At 40.7% G+C, this 24,801-nt stretch overlaps 1 protein-coding gene across 1 annotated transcript in view; it reads right to left on the reverse strand.

Moving 5' to 3' along the window:
• Positions 1-15,530, reverse strand: part of igdcc4 (immunoglobulin superfamily, DCC subclass, member 4) — a 56,922-nt gene extending 41,392 nt beyond the window's left edge. Inside the window, exon 1 of the mRNA XM_035950315.2 lies at positions 15,132-15,530. Within this exon, the coding sequence (XP_035806208.1) occupies positions 15,132-15,198 (67 nt within the window). The 5' untranslated portion in view covers positions 15,199-15,530. The remainder of the gene's footprint in view (positions 1-15,131) is intronic.
• Positions 15,531-24,801: the final 9,271 nt, after the last annotated feature.

The following is a 24,801-nucleotide window of genomic DNA, read 5'->3' on the forward strand; positions in this document are numbered from 1 at the left end:
ATGTTAGAAGGGCAGTGCTCTCGATACCATCAACACTTACGCCACTAGTCCGTTTCTGTTAATGGATCACCTATTCACGAAATGTTTGGGAGAACAGAAGGAGAAAGAGGAGGAGTGGGAGGAGGAGAGTGACCCAACACAGGGAATATTTCGCCCGGCCCAGCTCAATGTCAACAGAGACTGGACACCCAATGACCCTGAGGCCACAGCTCAGGTTTCCACAGCTTCTAAAGTGAAGCTACACAATACCCCAGGCCTTTCAGGAACCTGGAGATGCCAACAAAGAGACTGGAGTCCAAAAACTGGTGCTTCACATAATGAATTCAGAATGCTGACAATCCAGAATAACATGATGAAGTTTGTTGCTGTTGTTACAGAATAGTTGTAGTATAGTTGCTGCTATAATACCTAAACAAATGTCACAACAATAGTAACTTAGTTCACCAAGTCTGCCCTATTCAAAAACGTCTTACACATGCCTATTAGAGATTAGATTGTGATTTAACAGCTGTTGCAGCTGTCCTACCGTACATTACATCATATGATATTAGACATAATATGTTTAACTGCATTAATCAAGACAGTAACACAACAGGAATGACTGACTATAAGCACTATTGAGAGACAATAAGTCAACAGGTTTAAAACTCAGCTGTGCTTATAGCCCGTATGTAAAAGATAAACTGATGGTGACAATCCTCAATGGTTTTTTGGGCTGCCATTTTCAAGCCTGGCATTTTGGCTGTCGCTCTCTTGATCTTTTGAAACCGGAAGTGACGATCAAAGGGTGGACTGAGAACCTAAGAGAAACTACACACACTCACAGGTTATATGTTAATGGAGTAGCAACTTCACAATCCTACCGTTGCCATGTCTGAAAGCATACCCAGCTTTAATATCTGTTTTACCCTAAAAGTGACCATAATTTATTAAATGAATACCATGCTTAGCAAAATAAACTTGAAGCTAATGATTGAGACCATAAGCTCAGTAGGAACATGTTTACAAAGATAAAAAAGTAAGAAGTGTGGTCATTTCTTTATAGACTTCTATACAATCAGACTTGGCCTCATACCCGGCAGGCCATTAGATAAATTTCTGGTTTAAGTCACTTCTACACTGGATTCACGTTTTAGAAAGCATCATTAGTTTTGCAAGTCACTTGATCTCATCATAAATTAAAGTACTAGATATCTCAATCAGTCTTCAGTAGAGCAGGATCAGTACTAAATGTCACAGCTATCATTTCAATAGTTGTCAAAATATTTCACTAAAAATCCAAAATGTCCGTCACATTATGGTGTAAAAGCTCAGGGGATCACCACAGTCAGTACATTTAATCCTTCAGGGATCATGAGTGCTTGTATAAAATTTAGGCAGTGTTCTAAATTGCACACTTTATCCTTTTACTTTCATGCACTATTCATACAGTTGGGACATACTACTTCCTCAGAATATTGCTCCTTGAACTTCAACAGTTTGTAGTGCAAAATGAGCTGTGATCTGTCCATGCTCTCTCAGCAGCTCAAGTTTGTCTACGCCTGCACAGAATACTGTGGTGTTGCTGTGCAGAAGATGAGCATGCAGGCTTTTATACTGTTAAATCCAACCAGATGTAGTAGGAGAAACTGGTATTTTTGGCATACTGCATTCGACATCCTGTGTAATGAGACATAGTAAATCTTTTAATGGCATACTATACAGTATGGAAGTATGGATATTGGAACGTTGCAGTAAGTTCTTGGCAATCTATCGCACAGTTGTTCAGATATTTCAGTCAGTACCAAAGTGGTGGATAGAGCAACACATTAGACTACCCTCCATACCACTGTACTTCTAGCATAACTAAAAACTGGTTTATGATCAAAGTCTTTCTGGGACTTGGCAGGCATCTCGTAACACTCCAGGGCAGTTATTTTGGGCTACCAAAACCATTCCTCTATCTAAATAAATGGAAAGAGAGCCATAACAGCTATAAATGTTGACCAGTACATGAAAACTGCACGAACAGAATCACCACTAAAATAACACATTCAAAATGTTTGGTGACTTGCTCCAAAATAGGATTTAAAGTATGCTTTTCTTTACAGGTTATGCTTCTAGAATGTACGTGCACAATTTTGTGACACAGCACTTGAGTCAGTACAACAACAATTGGCTGGATGTTTGATGATCGACTTTTTGTGGGGAGAAGTGGACGCCTTTAGCATTACGGTAGTTTTCCCCGAAGATTTCTGTTTAATATCCGAGTCACTCCCTCATAACATCTCTGCTATAGTGTAATATTCACATATTGAAGTGCCAAGCCGGCTAAAAAAGGTCACGCGCTTAAAAAGGTTGAGAGGATGAGGGAAGAAACGGAACGAGAGGATGTGAGACAAAGAAAGAGACACAGAATTTCAGAAAGAAATAAGACGACTGAAGTAGTGCTGATAAGATTAGGGCAGCTTTGAGATTCAACTGAAAGAGAGCTGCGAAATGTGATTAAAGATGCTTTTGTAGAGAGGGACCACTAACGCAAACAAAACCAGTGATAACCAGATTGCTTTATCTGCTAAACTGACACAGCAGCAGTAGATAATTGCTATGATTTGTCCCTGAATGATGTTAGCAGCATATTGTATTATGCATGTAGGTAGCACTTGTCTTGGAAAACCTGGGTTGTAAGACATTGTCATGCACTGAAACACAAACACAGACTGAGTAGACGAGGACAAACAGCCTAACTGATAACACTGAGGAGTTTACAACAGGAAAACTGTGCATATGTGTGTGATTGTGTGGTAGGTCTGGATGCCAAACCTCAAACCAAGCTCAAATAGCTCACTTTCTCTTCTGCTACTCTTTTGTTTCAGTGGTGCCTTTTTTGCTAATTCAGTTACCTCACATCAATAGCAACGAGGTAAATAATAAAAATAGCCTCACCGCTTGCATATACTTGTGGCCAAAAACTACCCAGGATGTGAATAAATCAATATTTTGAAGCCACAATTGTGATCGTCTGAGCAGACAAGCAGCAGGCTGAGACTCTCAGGTTTCACTATGCAAGTGGAAATGCCTGTGCAATAACAAGAAACACAAAATCCCACTGACAGGTGCACCTTACTACTGTCTAAATATTTAGGTTTCCATCTTGCGGGGTGTCATCTCAGATATTGCTCTGGAATTCTCTCTGTGAAAAAATAAAGCACTGTCAGGAGTCTGCTCGCATATATATTCACCCGTTTGAGAGCCTTACATTACCTGGGTGGCAAATTAAAAGTGTTTACTGGTTAAGTAGTGGTACATACAGAGGGCTCCACAATTCACTGAACCCACATTGAGGCTGCGAGCCACTCAACAATGTGAACAGCTGCCGTGTCAAGTGTTAAACTTTCCAGCTGTGTGTCCTCCCACAACGATACACGACGGCTCTTCTCACACTCGTCATGTGCACATGGTCGCATTCAGAAAGCTAATGCAATGATTCAAACGTTTCAGTAAAAGTTTACACATCTTTCAGACTTAAGTTGATTTTGTCGCTGCTCTGGGATGCCTGAATTCCACAGCAATTTGCATTGTATAATTATTTACTTTATCTGAAAACCAATTACCATCTAATTATCTCCCAAAAGCACGACTGACATTTCAAGAAGCAAGAAAGTCATTATTTTCAGTAATCTTTTCATTATTATCTTTGTACGTAATCAATTAGTTGTTTGCTCTGCAAAAAAATAATAGAAAACACTGAAAAATATCCATCACGACTCCTGAAAAAAATCGCAGCATGTTAAATTCATTTTCACAGATAACTTAAAAAAAAAAAAAAAAGTAAAACATCCCAATTGAGAATCTGAAACAAAATAATTTTGCTTGGAAAGATGTGAATAGCAGAACTAGTCGAACACAGTATATCATTTCAGCATCAACACTGCGACGTGTACAATAGTCACATTACAGCAGCAACATGAAGGAAGGCAAATTAACTCAAACACATCATCCGACAATATTTTCTGCTGCTTAACACAAAAAGAAGACTCATTTCCCGAGACTAATCTCCAAGAAAACGCTGTCTATAATAACATAATTTACTCCATATTCATTCCTTTGTTGACATGCAGGCTCCACATGCAAACAGCAAAATGAGCGAAGAACAGGAGAGAAACGCAGGAAAGGAAGATTTAGCTGCAAAAAGAAACAGCAAATCAATTGCATACAAATATTTCCGTGGCACAATGGATTATGTTGATCAAAAACATAGACTTTATCAGCAGTGTCTTGCAATTATTGTCACTACACAAGGCTACTAATTTTTCTGACCATCTATATCAGCACCACAGAACTTTGTAATGTGAGTGCAAACACAGATCCGAATGCCTTTCAAAGCAAAAAACTATTTGGACACCTTTGACAATGTTGCACCTTATCAGAAAAATTTCCCATAGCTCTCTTATTCAGCTTTAATTAAAAAAGAATGCTACAAAATCATCCCAATCAACGTAGAATGATTCATTCTTTCTCAAAAGTTTTTTTTAAGTCATCTGGTGAAAAATCCTTCTTTTTCATATTGCAATATATTTTACAGAAAAACAAAACATCAAAATGTTTTTCGATATCCTGCAGCCCTAATTGCTGTTTATGTTTTGACAACTAAATTATAAAAAAAAAAATATTTGTTTTAGTTCTAAATGGTTCCCAAACTTGTAAAAGTCCATCTTTCTGCATTTGTCAACCAGCCTTTGCACTTGTCATACTGTAGTTTTATGTGCAAAAGTGAGGTTTTAAGTTGACATTTTGTTATAAAATAATGAACTACAAATTTGTACTTATACAGGGACCCTCCTCTCACAGCCAGTGCAACAAATGGCTCAAAAGTGTACAGCGGAAGAAGGAAAAAAACAAAAACGAGGGGATGTGGTGAGACAAACATGGGAGCAGAAAAGAGAACAAGGGATAGAGAGTGAGAGAGGGGGGCGTATCAGTGCAGTCCCTCATGCCTCCTGCTCTATGTACAGCGCTCATTCATCCCAGTCTGGCCTCCTCCAATCACAGAAGAGCTTTCCTCCATGCAGGGCCTCCCAGCAGCATGGGGCCTCCACATGGCCATGTCAAGTGCCAGACCCACTTGCATGAGTCAACAAAGCTAGCAATAAAACTAACATGGGAGTAACAGGGGAGATCCAAATCAGAATCTGTTTATTCACACAGCAGCACAGTGAAGTTACAGGAAAGTGCCAGTGACACCAGTGTATGAAATGACATTTGATGAATACCTGGATGGTAGGAAACAGGCTGGTTTTATAAATATAAAAAAAAGACAGAAGATAACACGCTCCCCTTTTCCGCATGGCTGCTTTTGAAAGTGAGGCACATGTACATTATAATGTTCGTGCACAAGGATCAGGGTTGAGCATCTTGCACAATGTCGGGATGATGAATGAGGCCGTCATGTGACACTACCTGGTACATGCACTGAGGAAAGGCACTGAGCAGGCTTCACATATTATGCTCACACCAGGGTTCTAAGTAATGAATTTTCCATCACAGATGTGAGAGATGTGCTGTGATCTTTGAATAATATAGTGCATTTGAATGGGAACTAAAGGGCGTGTGTACTCAGTATGAATGCACAAGCGGTTTGTAGACAGATTCATAAATGTGTGCTTGCTATTGTGAGATGGCGGAACGTTAGTATTAGTGATGTAGGAATGAAACCGCAGCCCTACTTTCACTTGAATTTCTAGCCCTGCATTTCGCACTGCAGCATGCACCCGTCAATAAAATTGTATAGATAATCCACATCTTCCCACCTACACAGCCACTCTTAGTGTAACTCCTCCAGTCTCATGTGACCGAAGCAGACAGTGAGAGGAATGGAAGGAATGTGTACGCAGGTTGGTTGACCAAATGAGTGCAAGCCATTCCGCTGATAGTCTCACAAAAGCATGCACATACATACAGAAGCAAATGGTACTACACTGGTATAATAAAAGCAGAAGTGGACCAGTGTGATACATTTGCCTACAGTCATAAGTCCCTTTCAGACATGCACTCCTTTTTGTTAATCTGATGGCATGTGAACGTGTCAGATTCATGTCTAAATGAACACCCTGTCACATGGTTCTTTTCTGTAAAAGTCGTGACAGCAATATGACTAGGTCGGGCACATTTAACTGGGCACAAGTCTGAACTGCATGCTGTCACATTAACAGATAGACACACAGAAGCGTCTCAGAGTTGTGTGAAGCAATTTGAGGAACGATTTTTCCATATTCCAGCTCGAATACTGGCACATGGAGAGTGCAAAAGACACCGTCTGGGTGCCAAAATCACAAAACACCTTTCTCACTGAGTTTGCCCCACAATTTGACATCTATTACAAACTGAACCGTCCGTTAAACATTACTACTGTGCAGACAGATATGAACAGTTCAGATTAATGAGACTCAATAATTATGAATACAACCCAGGTTTTTAACCGAACATTAACAAGAGCAGCTGAAGTTCAGTTTGTTACTCCCTGCTGTTTGTAGGAGTCTTTCCTCTGAGTTCATTAAATTCCTGCAGCATTGAGCAGCAGCCATGTAACTGTCTCCAACTCCCCAACATATTTATGCATGACACAATAACTTTATAATTTGGAATTATCAATGAAAGTTTTGGAAGCAGAGTGGTCTAACCCATTTTCAGTAGTTTTTGAGAAAATGGGTTCAAAGTTTTGTGTTTTCAAGAACGATCTAACATTCAAAGCTCCATTAAACGCTATATTTGGGTTGTGGGTTAGATCCATTTGCCACTAAAATCTAAGCCATAAAATGTTACAAAAATTATCCAAAACTCAGTTCGAATTTTTTGTGGGTTAGACCACTCTGTCTCTAATCTACTCAAATAATCTGCAACGTGGAGGCAGGATTTGCTCTTATTTTAAATATAAAATATATACTGTCCAAGCCATATCTGGCTCTCTGCTTCACTGCTGAAGTTATGTCTAAATGAAGCACTGAGGAACTGTGGCCTAATGTTAAAGTGACCTATGTCAGAATGACACAATGCCATCAGTTTAACAGATTAAGGAAGCTAGCAATGTTACAGATCACATATCTGAAAAGGGCTTTTATTACAATGTGGTTATGATTTGGCCGTGGACTGACTGAGGTTAGTGCTGGTCATGGCTCCAACTTCATAGTGTACGCCACTTTCAGTGCAGCACAGCAACAGCTGAAATCCCATCATGTGTATCTATTACACTATGTGGAAAACCTCGGTGACCTAGTAAGCCAACGGGATGAATTGATACAATCCATCTGAGTTGCATCACTGCAGTAGTAATATCTCTTTGTGCTCCAGGGATCAAAGTATTAAAAGATAGCAGCATTACCAAAGAGCAACTTGGAAACAGCCTCACTCACTTATATTTGATCTCTGCATGCAATTGAGGTGCAACTCGGTGCAAAACCTGGTATAGCAGAAAATTACTTTTGGCCCTTTGAGGTATATCTTACATTTTGGCATCATCTGAAAGAGACCATGTTGTAACATTTCAGTATTTTCCACATGACGAGAAAAAAATGTTTTCATCCAAATAGTGAGAAAAAAGCCCAGAAATTTTCCATAAACCACAGTCATGTCTATATAAAATTATACTATATAGTAATACAATATAAGAGTGAAAATGAAAGAAACAGACATTTATGATTCGTCATATGAAAAAAAAACACAAAAATTTTAGAATTGTATTACGATGCCTGATGCCAGTTTAAGATGGAGAAAACAAGAGTTTCATTTGGTATATAAATGGTTCTTTTTTCAAGGATTTGACCCAGGCTAAACAGAAATACATGTATGCTTCCTGAGATTAAACTCTCATTAGCTCACAAGGCCTGACTGTATTTTCAGATATTTTTTAAGAGACCGTGGCTATTTACATCTGAGAAACAGCACAAAATAAATCCACCACAACACTTTGAACAGCTCAAGAGAGCAAATCATTTGAATTCATAGCAGACAAAAATCGAGCTCAAGGCTTCCTCTCCTTTCATGCAAACACTTCTGTGCTTAAGATTGCTTCCCTGGCAGCGTGAACAGGCACACACAGGGCACCATAAAAATCAACATATTCACTGCACAAATATACCCAGCTGAAACTCAGCCCAGGGCATCTTTAAATAATATGCATCCTAATTTAGCATGGACTCTCTGGGGAGGGGATCAAGATGCACTCACAAATCGCAGCTGACACACCCACGCTCACACACAAGCAATCAGGCACACCGGGTGTACTGTATGTACCTCTGCAAACACACACATGCAGACACCTAATTTACCGCTAATATGTAATTAGATAGTCTCAACAGGCACTGCTGTCCAACAGGCTCTGGTTTGTAAGCCTCAAGAGATCTGTGTGTTCACAGATATACTGACAGAGCGCAATAAGTTTGGGTCCCAGAGTTCAACCGGCACCGGCAAACAGAAAATAAGTCATTAAAAGTAGGACGTACATCAATTAAAATTAAATTAAGAATGCAGTGATATGAAGCTATGTTTGATATGTTCAGAAAGAAGAGAAGAAGGGAAGGTGAGGACAGACTTAAAGATATTTTACAAAATACATACAATTTATTTGTTTCTTTTTCTTTCTTTTTTTTTTAACAATTTTGCGTCTGCACAGAATAAAAAGTACAAACGCGATTCTTATGTCAGAGGAGTGGTTCCACACTCACGAGCAGTAACAAAAAGGCCAGTGCAAGTCGTTCTACATGAATCCCCTTACAAAAGCAATGTTTAATATTCTGTAGTTGCCACTATACGGTACGTTGAACAGCTGTCCCTCTGATGTAGACCCAACAAACTGGGGCTGAACACACTTGAAGCATTAAAGATGATGGCAGAGTTCAGGAGGAGTCACGGTTGACAACTCTTACGAGACCTGAAGGTGGACGGACAGAAAGAGGAGAGATTTTCCAAAAGCTGTTAGTGTTTGTTGTTCCAAGTATGTTAACCTTAACTCCAACTGAAATTTGTTCTAATTCCAGTTCTGATACCACTATAAAACTGCAGAATAAAGAATAACCTCCAAATATGTCCCTGCATCTCTGGAATACTTGTCTGCTAATGCACTAACAGAATCAGATTATCGTACAGAAGCAGTAAGCTGGAAGAAAATCAGTGTCAGAAAGAAAACCGTGCTTTAAAGGAAACCTCCTTCAGACTTTCAAAGCCCTCCTGGCTCTACGTGTCACTCTTCGCACCCAACACAAGCTGTTTGTTTGCTGCCAGCCTGGTGAGATGAGTGATGACATGAATGCTGGAGAAGAGAACAAAAAATCTACCAAGACAAAGACCCTTACACCCAAACCACAGTCAACCAGACACGAGAATATGACGTTATAAATGCAGTGTGGAAAGCAAACGCCTAGCGATCTGGCAAGAGATCTACAGTACTTTGGTTTGTACTGTAAATGCTACACATAAAGACTTACTGTCGCATTTTTCACCGAGTTTCTACTTCAAAAACACAAACGTGTAGACAAAATCTCTATTGCACAAATGTGAGAGTTTCCTCTCCGAGGTTTGTTTCTACTTTTTAATATTTATTAACAAATGAGGTCTGATTTCCTGACGTTGCTCTGGTATTTAGCCACTTCTAGCTGAGAGACAACATAACGCCAGTAAACACGAGAACAGAGGAAATTATATGAAAAACATTCTTACGTTTTAAAACGAGAGTTGAGAAGAAACTGTTGTGACATTTCACGCTAGTAGGATTATCATGCAGAATGTCATTCAACTCGATCACAGTCAGTGGTGCAACTTTTGTGACAGTGACACCTATGACTTCTGTGCGCTGCAAAGTGAAATTTGTGATATGAGCATTTCAGAGTACAACTTGAACTTTAGATTTCAAAAAAGTAACCCTGTTGAGATTTTATGAAAAACGCATACGACTGTGCTCGGCCAGCTTCAAAATACGCCAACTTGACACAGTGCCAAGCCGAAAATGTTTCCCCTCTGTGTAACTTTACATCGACGTGATATTTAAGCTGGAGAATGGACTCTGCTCCCTGGTCCAGTGTGTGGAATAAACGGTTGACTCAAAAAAACATCTCCCTCCCACCACCATGCCTAACATTGCACAGGGTCACTTCAGCGATAAGATTTTTACAGTCAAATTTTCCTCGGGTGGTCCGTGAAAATATTTCAGTATGAAACCAGCTGCTGAGATGACCCCGTCTGACCTGTGAATATTGGAGGAATAGAAGTGGGGGCTCTTTGCCTAGAACTGAAGCTCAAGAGCTTACATGACAAATCCTACACATATCCAGCTATCCATCCTCTGTTGCACAATAAAAGATCGTTGCTAGGACTGATCGCACACAGGTGATATTAACGCAAGCTAAAAATATCAACAACGCAGTGATGTTGAGGGCTCACAGCCTTCAAAGGCATGTCAAGAGAATCTGCACAACTGCTGCTCATTTGAATACCTTTATTTTGAAAAGGATTCTCTAAACCGGGAAGTGAACCAGGGCTTTAAAATTATTTGACTGCCTATTTTGTCCCTTTTGTTTATAGAGTAATGCAAAGTGTACAGAGCAGCATATTTCCTGTTCTACACTGGTACAAGTTTGTCTGTATAGATAACATTAATGAAGGTGTCATAAACACTTGATGCAATCAGAGACACATTAATTAGTGTCGCTTCTGGCAGACGCTGAGTAGAGAAGCAGGTGAGCACAACAAGGCCAAAACTCTGCAGGGTTTTAGTGTAAACTTCAGAACGGTGACTACCTGGCGTCAGTGTTTCTATTTTTTCTAATTTACTGAGTCCTAAATGACAAAGGCTCTTTGATTTCCCTCAGTTTAACTATAAGAAATTAGAAAAAAACAAAATAAAAAAATGCAATCATGGACTCAAAACACAAATTACTTACTAATGCCATTGTGGCCTGATACAATGCGTTTGACAGAAAGTAATTGGATCTTTTAAAATATATTTTTATGTTTAAAGTAGCTTAAATCGATATTTTAACAAGGTAAATTTTCAGCAGTGAAACAATAACAAAAGGGTTGATGAACGTGAATGTAAATGTTCACCAGAATCTGCTGATCAGCTTCATGTTTCTTTATGGTGAGTTGCAGCATCCAGTCCACGACTGTATTGTTTCGGTTCGACCTCGCTGCTCTCATAGCGTCGTTTTTGGCTGCAGAAGGCAGCTGTTTTCAGCAAGAAAGCACTAAAATTCCACAACCTGCTCAGCACCAAACAACATACACACACCTTTCCCGACTCGCTGGTGTATGTAGCAGTGCTTTCAGTGTATAGAGAACAGGATATTTCCCTTAGGAGTCAGTGGAGACTAAAGCCCAGGCTATGAGAGTGAGTATTGTACTTAAAGACACCAGATGGTCAGAAACACTGCTTCCAATGAATGGTAACGTTGCTGCATAATTGCTAAATGTGTAGTAACGATTTCAAAACATTAGGTGACAATATATTAATGTGGTGTGTTCACAGCTTCTTCAGGTCAGTCATTCTGGTTTTAGTTTTTCATTTTCATGAAAGCAACATGCAAACAAGCACTTGAAAATAAAAGCCCTATGTTTTGTGTATTGTTTTTTCTCTTTGAATGAATCTAATTTACAATGCACATGAAACACTTAAGAAGTCCACCTTTGAACCCAGCAGCTTGGAAATATTGGTTAGACAAACTGCTCTGAACAAATCTCAGTTTGAAGGTGTTTCATGTAGGATACCAATTAGTTTGAATGAATGTGCATGCATTCAGTGCCTTTTCTGTGTTGTTTGCATGTTCTCTCTCCGACTACTGGCTTTTTTTTCCTGCAGGAACACTTGTTTCCTCCCACAGACGTGCAGAATAAGCAGTCCTGAGAATGGGTGGTACCAAGTACAGAGTAAGAAATTAACACAGTACTTCGCAGCTTAACCGAGCCCCATCACGTTCTGCAGCTCCTGTGGAATTGCAGGAAGCTGCTATCCCACTGGGTATCTCCCAGCTACGTTTATGTGAGAGCTATGAGGTGGAAAGAACAGAAAAGCAGCAGAACTCTTGCTCATACAAAGAATGACGACTTGGAGGAGACGTTTAATACGAGTCAATAAATGACGAAGTTCCTTCAAATGAACTCCAACGATGTCTTCCAGCAGTACTGATGCTTCATTATGCCAACGTTGCTGTGTTTACATTTGTCGTGCATGTAAAAAATATAAAAATAGATTTTTTTTTTACAGTGGATGCTGTTATAAATAAAATGACTTTACAGTATTGTATGACTGTGAACACAAAGACACTCAGGCATTTTGTTTGATGTATTTGCCTGTGATGTGCTAAGTGAGGCTGAAATAGTTTCATTTGATCTTCAGAACACACAGAACAAGGTCTTTGTGCATGTAGTAATGGCCCTTGCCCTCAGATTTGCCCTACCAGCAAACACCAATTCATCCCTGTCCCAGAATCACCCCCAGCCCCCTCTCGCCATCCACTCTGTTCCCACAACCACCAACACCCACGACATTCATGCATGCTCCACTTTCTGAACCCACACACACACACACACATGCCTGTGTTGTTTACTGGCCTTGATGATGATACAGTGCAGTTATTTAGTAATAATACATGATGCAAACTAATCTGCTCATTTGCTCATAAAGCATGATGTTACTGTCACCTGAGCTCGTGAATAAAAATGTGGGGTTTTTTTTTGCACTATGCAAAACAGTTTTTGTTGACAAATCCTAAACATCCCAGCATATCTTTGAATCTTTTACGAATGTGATATTTTACCAATTCAAAAAAGCTTTTAAGATAGCGAGCAAATGCCAGAATGGAAAAACTTTCAATGATAAATCTCACTGTGCAAATGCAAATGCATCAACTCCTCCTCACACTCATCACGGACAACCTCCACACCAATCAGCATTAACTTGCAAGAGATTTCATCATGTGGACGTGATCGCCCTCAGTGTGGCACTCACTCTCCTGTCAGGAGGATCTCAAGGGGAGTAATTCCTTATTCTGTCTCTGCTGGAGTCTGCGGGGCATGGTAATCTAACGCTATATAAATTGTATCCTCTGACCTTCTACCACTATATCAGATGGAAGTCAAGGAGGTGCACTTCTAGTCGCCTCCCGTTTAAGGCCTTTATATGTGTAATTGAACAATAAATAATGGAACTTATGTGTTAAAATTACAGCATCTCGGACGGAGATGATGTCTACGTGGACATGCGTATGTTTGATATATTCATTCCATCAGGCCTGACTTTCCACTCCGGTCCTTGCGCTCAGTATTGCTTTATTTCTCATCACTGTTGGTAATAATCACTGCAGAGCCTGACACCCTAAAGCAGCAGCAGCAGCAGCAGCAGCAGCAGCAGCAGCAGCAGCAGCAGCAGCAGCAGCAGCAGCAGCAGCAGCAGCAGCAGCAGCAGCAGCATAGCTACAGTATCTCTAGTCACAAGAGGAGGATAAAACTACACTGGCAGTTGAATGAGACTAAGATGATGGAAGGGATGTGGTTTTCTGAAATCGAGCGCAGCATCCACATGAGTTTCCAGTGCGAAACAATAGCTTGTGTAGTGCAGCTAGTGGGCTGATCAAGCAGTCGTTTGATTGTGGACTTCAGAGGTATTCAGCACAACAAGTTGAAGATCCCTCAGGACATGCAAAGAATTTAACTAGAAAACAACATTTTTTTTGCATCCTAGGGGCTGGAAGCTGATGTTTTTGTTCATTTTAACTGGAAAAATGCCTGAAATAACCGACCGATTATTGAAAATGGTTGTGGAGTCATTTTATAATAGAATCAAACAAACCATTGATCTGATGGGGCACAAAGCTACACATAGTCGCACTTGTCTGGCCATGACAGGTGGTTAATAAATACTAATCTGCCAATAAGTGCTTCAGACCTAATGCATCCAGAAATACTTTGCCTAAATGTCACCCACACGGTTAAAACTTAGAAGCAGAATACTGCAGGTACTGAATGTGACTTTGCATCTGGTTACATGTCAACCTATCGCTGCACAAAGACAATACTTTATGGCAAACAATGGATGGTTTATATGCATTCTGACTGTTGTGCTTCACTCCATCACAGCTACTTCAGTCCCCTCCTCACCTGTAGCCTGCCTCACTGTTTCCCACACGTCATTCCATGAGACTAAATATCAGGCTCCTTAATGAGAACTTTTTTTTAAAAAAGGAAAGACAAGCCTGGCAGATTCCCTTGTCGCATGTTGCATCGTGGTTCTCTGCCCCAGAAGAGCATTTAACTGTGTAACCTGCCTCTGATATTCTGCACAGGTCTTTTGTCATGTAAATCTTAACGCCGACTCGTCGTCGCCTGTGTGGGCAGACTTTTCCCTCAAACCAAGCAGCACCGCTTCCACTCTCAGGAGCAATTAAAAAGAAATCTTGTGTGCTTTCACTCTCAGCTCAAAAAACACATGCGAGTTTATAAAGGTGGCTTGGATGACACAGACCTCCCAAATTCCCTGCGCCGGTGGCTGAAAGCAGACGTCCCGTGCGCGCAATCATTTGTTTGTAAACGGTGAGAGGAAAAGTTGGCATTTTGTTTCCTAAATTGGGCCACAAATACAACACATCTGACACTGGGCTGCTTCTAGGTCGCTCTCCTCTTCTTGAGCAGCAAAATCGAGCCCACGTCTTCATTGTGAGCCTCATTTCCTCAGTCTGGATGTCTAAACTTCCACCCGGCCGGCCCGCAGCCCTGTGGCCGTCCCTGTGGCAACATTCAAAGAGGGGGAACTGCTCCTTTAGGCTTGCAAATGTCCTGCAACTTTGCAACGCCACGAGCCTTTCCCCAGGGCTGTCCTGAGGAGAAGAGACACCTATGGAAGCAACAATACGCCCAGACATCCAGAGCACCGGAGAGAGGCCACATGAGGTGAACACTGGAGGAGACGCTGCACGGATCGTGCAAGGTGCAAATCCAGCCGGTAGCTCTTCTCCTATCTGTTATCACAGCCTACTTATGTTCTGAGCAACTGCACTTCAGTGTAATCTGAGCGCTCCGGAGCCTCACACATGCACCCCACCGAAAGAAAGAAAGAAAGAAAAAAAGAACATGCAAGATGGTTAAAGTGAGCGCTTTTTTTTTTGTTTTACCTTGCTTGGATGGACCACAGAACAGCGAAAGAAGGCAGAACAGCAAAATAGTACTCTCCACCGCCATGTACAGCCTTTGATTTCCACCAGTGGGGTAGCAGCGTGCGTCTATACAACCCGCTATACCGTTATAGCGACATGCATATGTTGGAATCCGCTATTGTCTCCGGCGGTGCGTAAAGGAGTCTCCGTGAATGTTTCGCCCTCTTTGGTTCACTCTCCCCCGGCCGCTCCTAACAACGCGCTCGCATTATTTTGGGGAGAGCCGTCGTGTCTCTCGGCGCTTCAACGCCATGTTGCGAACGAATGTTAAGTGTGTGTTGGCTGCTGGTCCACACACACATACACACATACACCGACACACACACACACAGACACACGCGCGCGCATACACACACACACACATGCGCGCACACGCCCGTTCATCAGACACTGGCTGGCTGGTCGTCGCTGGAGTACTGAAAAGCTGTCGGTGATTCTAACGCACCCCTTCTTCCTTTTCTGTGTGTGTTCGACTCCGCGCTTTCCACCAACACTTGGGAGGATCAGTTTAGGCAGAAAGCGCCAAAATGTGTCCAAATATTTATGTTTTTCTTTTCTTTTTTCCCCCTTCTTTTTTACCCCAGGCGCCCTCTCTGTCTGTCTGGAATGATGAATTCGTTAGGGCAACGCTTCAGTCTCTGCTCGAGCAAAACGAAGTGTGGAGAATGGTCTGGCTAAGTGGTTATCTGTAATGACTGCTAATGCGTTGCCCTGAATGAACCCAACGTTGGAGACGCTGCTGCTGTTTCTGAGCGCTCACACATGCACACATCAAACATGAGCTTTTCAATCATGCAGCAGCCTCAGTCATTCATGCAATTAACTCAGTGTGTCTTTGCGGTTGTGTGGATCTTGTTTGTTTGTGTATGTGAGCACCTTTGTTAGGGGCTGTGTGGATGCATGTGTGCAAGTCAAGTCTGAGTAAAAAAAAAAAAAAAAAAAAGGAGAGCAGGAGAGGCACATGTGCTCCCTGAGCAAGAGCAGGCAAGAAGAGGAGGAGGAGGTGGGCATGGGTGGGTGGGGTAGTGGGGCATTGGTGGTGTGCATCCCAATCAATCAACCAGCTCGCCTCCTGCTCTGAGTGCTGAGGGACCCACTGACTTTTGCATGCAAACACACAGAAGGAGCCAGCTGGAGCCCAGCCTTCCCAGAGCAGACAAAGACTCGCCTCGCGCAGCGCTCTCAGCATCACTGATACCAGCAGCATCCCCACATTCACCAGAGATGTGCAGGATGGAGAAGGGGGAAAAAAACACACAAAAGCCAGAGACTTTCACCTGATGGATGCTGCGGCAGTCTGCATGCGCATCAGAGCTGCTACTTGTTACACCGTAATGAGCAAAAGCGTTGCTTCTTTGAAGTTCCACAGAGCCATATAGACCTTTTCATGTGACACCCACACTACTCATGGATTTACTTATTGAGATGAAAAGAAAGCCCACTGCAGATTATTATGAGGTCATCTCTCGTCCACAATGTATGCTTTTACAGTGAGGTGTTTTTTGGTTTTTTTTATGGATCTACGGCATGCAGGGGGAGAAAGGCTTTTTATTACATACAACACTGAGGAGAAAGACAAGCAATCATAAAAGGCTGTAATGAAGGAGTTCCCTTTGGTAATAATATCTTGTCTAGCCAGAATTCTGGTCTCAGCGTATTCATTTAATACTGATGGGAGATTGATTTGAGCTGATGAAATGAAATGGGATGGGTGCATTTCCCAGGTGTCTGATTAAAGCAAATGCCTGGGCCATCAGATTATGTGATTGCATCGGAAAACTAATAGCACGGCTGTGTCCTCTGTGATTGTGGTCAAGCTGCAATTTCCCTGCCTCTCCTTTTTCCTCCCCAGCTGCCGTAAAATAATGAACACAAACTATCAGCTGCTCGCAAATTTTTGGGAGTTTTTGGCTGTGTGCCTCCATCTGTCACACTGTGGTAGTATGTGTGCTGCATGTGCTCTACTGGAAGTCTTAAGAAATAAAAGCAGTGCACCTGTGCACCGCAGAACATGATTAGATGATACTAAGTTTTATGTACAGTTTCCCAGTGGAACCTCAAAACCAGATCCGATGGAGTGGAAGACCTGTTTCCAGTCATGTTTTTCATTATTAGTAACTCGACTCTCACAAACCAATTGAACTGCTGCAGCAACAGTTGAAGCCCCATCAGCTATTTGTTACTTTTGACAGACATTGCAGGCCATGCACTGTGGCTCATTTCTATTATGAGACTGGTGGCTCTGTGATTGAACATTGGCCTCTGATTAACATATTTCAGTAGTTCTGTACAATGTGACAACAATGTGCTCTAGGAATTGTTACAGAACACTTTTTGTCCAAGAGGCACAACTTTCTCTTCACAATAAAAGGAAGACAAAACCGTCAAAGACAGAGCAGGCCAATTGCTGCGAAAATTATTTGCGCATTTGATGCTTTGCCCACTGAGACCAATTAGGATAGTAAACTTGTCTGGCTTGAGTCAGGCAGTGAGAGTTTCAGTAGTTTCTCTTGGCTGTAAGATGTAGTTTGGCTTTGCTGTTTTTCTTTGAAGACAAATTAGATTATTTCTACTACAAACAATATTATAATTGGTTAGTGAGGAGCTGGGCAACTCTGCACTCCAGAAAATGTCCATCTTTGTGAAAAAAATGCACATAATAACATTAAATATGTTTATTTCCAGTGCACCAACACTCTCTCAACACTATTCTCAGATTAAATAACAAAAAAATGCAATCTGCTTTTAATGTGATTATTGTCATGCACGCTGACTTTATTTTAATGACACCATTACTAATAGTCAATTAAGCAGAAGAAGAAAAATATGTATAGTATATTCTGAATTATACTGTAAATACACAGTTGATAAAGAATTAATGATGCATGTGACATGAATAAAAAGTGAAAATGCAACAAATGAAATAAAATCCAATTAGTCCTAATTACAAAACCTAAGTTGAATATTTCACATAAAGATACATTATCTGGTTTAGCTTTGCATAATCTATATGCACATTTATTTTACCAATTACGCGGCACTAAAAGAGGCTAAATTAATATTAGAGACTTTGAGCAGAACCAAACTAAAAGTAAAATGAATAGTTTAAATGTAATAACAGGGGCTCTCTGGCTTCTGTCTGCGAGCTAAAGGCTCATTTATGTGGGCTGCCTAATGATGATAACCTACTTATCACTCATTAGCACCATTCATTAGGAACAAATACTAAGTGCTTAGTGATAGATTACAATTATTGCTTAGACATTATAAGCAAAAATAGCTAGTCTGTAGTGAACATGAGACTAAATTACATGTTTTTCTTTAAGGAGTAGTGCATTTTAAAGAAATGTATATTGATGATTTCATTAAAAGGTTCATTAGTCACTCTGTGGTGCAAGGATGACAAAGTGTTCATATGCCAGCATGATGCATGTGCCATCACAGGTAGGTATTTTATGTGCCATTTGCCTCTCTTTGTTTATGAGTATGTGTTCTTTTGACCAAGTTAAAGAGTTGGAAAATAGCATTTCATTTTCATTTCTGTCACCCTTACACTGGTGGGTTCTGCTGTTTGAGATTCAGCGTTGGATTATATTCAGCGATCTATGAGACTGTGTGGCAGTCAGTCACTGCCACAATTACTGCCCCAGTAAAATATGTTAATGCAATTCCGTTTCTCTGGCTCTGTTATTATTTGACCTATCAATCAGTAGCCATTCTATTTCAGGAGTATTTGAGTCAGACAACTGTCTTGTTTTCTGTTTTACTGTTCTATTAGACTTTATATAACCGTGTCAGTTTTTGCAGGAGATCAACATAAAAAGTGTTGTTTAAACAGAGCAGATTAAGAAAGTGGGAGAGAAATCACAGCAGTTACAATGTGGTTAGAAATAAAAATAAAAATCTACGATTATATTGCTTTCCCCCCAATATTGTTTGTGTCCTTGTAGGCCACAAGGACTACAGTTGTGAGTCTGTGAGGTTTGTGTATTTAAATGCTCCATACAGTGTCCTCAGAGGTGGCTGTCTTTCATCTTCTTCAAGGTCAGAGACGCTCAACTCCATCTGACAGAGGAGCGTCTCCTGAATAGGTAAGGAAACACCACAGACTGACTGACAGACAGAGAGAACAGCGCCCTCATCTGGATGTGCTGAGTAATGAGCTCCTCAGACTTTGACGCATGCACTGCACAAAATACAAAGGGAACAAATGCTGGTCAGGATGTTAAGGGTAGAGCAAAACAATTTCTACAGCCAGACAGCAGAATTGCTTTTCACTGTCACTTTCTCTTGTCAGTTTTCTTTGGCTTGCTTTGATTCACACAGTCTGAGAATCTGCTAAACTTTCCTGTTGCTATAAAATAATAATCACGTGACTTCCATTTCAAGCTGGGTTTAATCAACTACTGTGAAATGTTTAGTGAACAAACACTGTATGCTACGGTCCATGGTTCATGTTTGGACATGTAAATGAGCTTGGTGTATGATTGCCTTGCCACAATGTTATTCCACCTCCTTCCGCTGGAGGGGTGCCCTCCGCATGTTTGGCCTGGACGAAAGCGTATCCATAGAAACTAAGACAACGGTGGCACATGGGCTTAGAGGGTGACTGGGCAAATGGTTTTTCTTTTGGAGGACAATGACACTATGGTGCACTGGCGCTGTGCCGCAATTGAGAGCATCAAGCGGGGATATTGAATGTCAAACAACAGACACTTATTTTTACCTCATTTAAAGTGCATTTACACACTCAGTGATGAAGATGAATAAAAATGTTTTCATGCATTTAATACGAAGCAAGAAGAGCAAGTGTGTGTGTGTGTGTGTGTGTGTGTGTGTGTGTGTGTGTGTGTGTGTGTGTGTGTGTGTGTGTGTGTGTGTGGTGAACCTCCAACTTTTACTGACAAATTTAATTTTAATGGCATTTTTGCACAAAGTGGAAACCAAATGTGACATTTTTCAAGGACATTATCTAACAGTTTTTTTTCTAAATGATAACACAAATCTGAGTAATAAGTGCAAATCATTAATCAACCTTTTACTTGATTTAAATGCGCTTTTTAAAAAAAAAACCTCTTGACTCATTTATGGCTTGCAAGTGTCAAGAAAGGAAGCAGAGATGGAATTTTCTCACTGAAAATGAGACACAGTATCTCTTTGCCTCTAATGCTCAGTTAATGTTGATGCTAACATGTTCTTGCACCCTTCATTTCCTCCCTTCTTCTGTTCGTCTTTTGTTTTTTCCCTCCTGCCCTGCACATTCTCTCACCGTCTTACTCAGTTCTTAATATCCTGCGTTCTATCCGCACCCTGTCCAGGTTGATGACAAAGCCCACAAGAGGACCCAGAAAAGACTCATTGTGTTGCATCAATGCCGTGTTGGCAAAGCTCATGGGGGGAAATCTGACATTCCCATTTTAATCAATGTAGAGTGAAGCACTGGTGCTTGGTGAGCTGGAGTGGGAGGGAGTACGTGGGCTCTGTTAATACAGAGTAGGACCATTACTACCTGAAAGAAGCAGCCCTTGTCCTAATTAGCTCAAAAAGTAGATTCTGAATCAGAATCTCAGCTAAAGATTGTGAGGCGTGAAAGAAAGGAACTCATCTCAATGGTCCTGTCAATGGCGGCCTTGTTGGTGTAAAGACGAGGGAGGCAGAATGAGAGACGGAGTGAGAAAGACATAAAGCAAAGAGAAAGAAAGACCACTTACAGCCTACTGTTCTGTAGATTTCTGGTCGAGGCCTATGGCATAATAGCCTTGAAACAACCCGTCAGAGGCTTGTCTAGACTGAAACTACTTCAGATAAATATTAATGGGGAGAGGAGAAAAAAATTGGAGAGGTCGAGGTGTGACAGTGTGAGATAAGTGAAGTGAGAAGGGATAGCTTATCAGCTTTCATCCTTAGTCGCCTGGATTTGACAGCGGGTGGCAGTTGATTCAAAGGCAATTCAAATGATTTGGTGCTATATTATTTTTGTTGGTTTGGACTACACTGGAATGCACTTTTTTTCTGGCACATCTATACCTTTTCTTTCCATTCACTCTGCTGCATTCAAGACATTACATGAGTGAATCTAGTGTTTCGGTCTCTGCACACCCTCATCAGACTATGACATGGATTAGACTTTAAACACCTTCCTTCTGCAGCTGAATGATGTCGAATGAAGTAAAGAAACATTGAGAACAGTTAGATAGTATACACTGTTTGCCATAACACACTGAGACTGATGAAAGGCATAATATGCAATGACAACAGCAACATTTACTCATAATCACAATCCTAAAATTGGCTCAAATAAAGTCTTTGTAAGCTTGTACTCTCAGCAATCACACGTTTGCATCTGTTATTCACTGTTCATTTCAAAACAACTTCTACTGATTATACCGTGGGCAGAGTAATCTGCAATGCTGATTTTACTTTGAAAAATTAAACACCTAAATGCCTCCCTGGCTTGATTTTGGGGTAAATTACTGTGGTGTTGTAAATGAACATTCACTTCTTATTATTTGGCCAATATTTTCATGATAAACAAACATGGTTAGAAGACAAAACCTATCTTACCACTGCCATATTCTTTGTTACATAGTTTCCAATTTGATTGATTTGATGACTGTTCATCTGTGTGACATTAGAATTTAATAAATGACTATAATGACATTTAATTTTATTGTAAAATGACATCTGTAGTACATTGTAATACTAACAGTAACATGTCCTCATCAGAGACTCTCTGATTGATATATAATGGCAGTTTTTATTTTCTTATTTTGCAACTCATTTATTCCAGTCAATACCAGCAAACTGAGCACAGAAAGCATAAATTATCCTCCAAATTATAGTTGATTTTATGTTTCTGGTGAGGTAATAACATTTAAATGACCTAAGTTGTTATTATTCCTCAGTGGAGCAGAGACTTCAGAAATTGCTAAAGTAGCTGATGGCTTCTGGTTGATATAATTCGAGGAGTAAATAAGGACTAATTTCATCTAATATTGAAATTACGCTACTACATTACATATTTTTCCAGCACAGGTAGCAATATTAGAAGATAATTCTAATACACCACTCCGTTTTGCAAAAAACTGCCACCAAGCCATTCTATCTGTTAGTTATCTGTGCTGTGTAAGAACTTTATTTGGAGTGACATTTATCCCATCGGACCAAGGTTGACCTCATGACCCATTTAGGCTGATCAAGGTACATCATGTCAGTTATGTAGGAGAGGAAACATTTTCGAGTTTTATTCTATTCCTGTACCTGACTTTTGCCTGCCTGCTCTTGCCTCTAGTGATTTTCTATCTGTAACAGAACCCTTTTAAAAATAACTTTAACCTTCCTGACTCTTGTTTTTGAGCTTTCTGTGCATCCTCTTTCCGTGAGCTGATGTGGATTCTTAATAAATGAATCACTGTGAGCTAAAAAAAAAAAAATAGCAATAATAACCTGCAGTATAATCATTTTGTAATTTAATCATGACTAAGAATAATTATTCAGTGCATAACTTGTGTATTTATTTGCTGTATACTTTATGCTGCTTTATATTTAGTCTTTCTTGCACTTGTTTGACCATTACATCTTGTAGTTGCTCTTTAGATTAAGATTTTCAACATTTTTCAACAGATTTACATTAAAAAATAATCGATCTTAGCTGACTTAGGGCGAAGACAGGGTCACCCTGGACATGTCGCCAGTCTATCACAGGGCCACATATTATAGACAAACAATCACACTCGCATTCACACCTACAGGCAATTTAGAATAATCAACTGCCCTCAGCATGTTTTTGAACTGTGGGAGGAAGCCAGAGTACCCACAGAAAACCCACACATGCACAGGGAGAACATGCAAACTCCATGCAGAAAGATCCCAGGAAGGCCGGGACGTGAACCGGGGATCTTCTAGCTGCAAGGTAAAAGTGCTAACCACCACACCACTGTGCAGTCCTAAGTCAAAACAATACATCATTCAAGATGAAAAGTGCTGTTTTGTTTGTTGCCTATTGTCACAAAATTCTGTAAGTAGTCAACAGCTTCACTAAAAAGTGATCTTCCATTGAACTTGTAATATAAGAAATTTTACAACAAAACTAAAAAGCCAGGTGCTCTTGATCTTTCTCAGATACATCTGCTGATGCACTGGAGAGGCCTGCATTGATAACTGATATGAATATACATTAGTTAAAACTAGCGCAAGCATTTAAATGCTGGTGACACATAAATGCATCAGTAATGTCACACACCAATTTACCACAACACTAAAATCACCTTTTTAAATATTGTCTCTTGTGCTACCAAAGCAGCTCTGACCCACAGACACAGGACGTCTGAGGATATCCTGCTTTGTTGGAACCCGGGACTTTGGCAGCAGATCGTTTGGATCCTGTGGGCTCCAAGGTGGAACCTCTGTGGATCTCACCTCATTCTGTAGATGCTCAACAGGACTATAATCTGGGGATTTTTGAGGTTGGGTCAACAGCTTTTGCTCTTTGTTGAGGTCCTGAGCTGTTCCTCAGGTGCAGCAGAGGACACATTGTCCTGCTGGGAGAGACTGCTGCTGTGGGAGAGCGCTGTTGCCACAAGGGAGCAGTGTGCTTGGTCTGCAACATTGTTTAGGTAGGTTGTATTTGTCAGAGTAACATCCACATCAATGACAGGACTCAAGGTCCTCCAGCAGAATGTTGCATTGTGATGAGATGATCAATGTTATGCACTTCACCTGTCAGTGGTTTTAATGTTGTGGCGACCAATAATGTATTGATCACAGGGGACACGTTGCTGCCGAATTACTTTGACAGTGAAGTACATTTTTTGGTATAACATCTGTACATGGGCAGGACTTTAAATCAAAAACTTTTACTTACAATGGAGTACTTATACTGAAATAAAGGCTCAAAATAGTGCTGAGTATTTCCCCTTTCTCCTATATGCTTTATGTATCATTATAATCTCTGATAAATGATTTTCAAAAAATGTATCTTAAGGTATCCGTAGAATGTGACAGCTAAATTATGGCTTTTAATGTGCTAAATGAAGGCATGTTATGTTGACAGCCAAGATATTATCCACTGTTACAGTTTTCCTCCAGATTCAGTGGTTGCAGTGAAACAGCAACCCCAGCTGGAGAACTGGAGTCAGGTTAGTATTTAGGTCAGCAACAAACTCCAACCTCATATTCAGGTTTGGCATGTGCACCGACTTGACTGATGATACTGTAGTCCATAGGGTGTACTACAGCTGAATTTGCACAACAGAACGGAACTCCCCGCTGGACTATTCCTCGACTGAATCTAGGTTGCCATGCACATTTCCCTGATATCACTTCTGCTCTGAAGACGTAACTGACAAACACATGAGTGTGATTATCAGAGCAGCAGCATCAGGCCTTCAGATTTGTCCTGAATGTCTGCAAGCTGCTGATAATAACGAAGAAACTATCAGCAATGAGGCCGCTGGTGCTTCACACTTCCACTTTGGATTTGTGTCTCCTCTCAGCTCCATGGCTCCATGTTCAGCACCATGGACAGAGAGCTAAACGGTGATTGGGTCAACAATACAACGTCAAGGATTAGAGTAATCCGCCTATTGGTCTGAATCATAGTGACAGAGGACTTACGCACTGTGATTGG

The sequence above is a fragment of the Amphiprion ocellaris genome, chromosome 1, assembly GCF_022539595.1.
Source record: "Amphiprion ocellaris isolate individual 3 ecotype Okinawa chromosome 1, ASM2253959v1, whole genome shotgun sequence".
Classification (NCBI taxonomy): Eukaryota; Metazoa; Chordata; class Actinopteri; family Pomacentridae; genus Amphiprion; species Amphiprion ocellaris.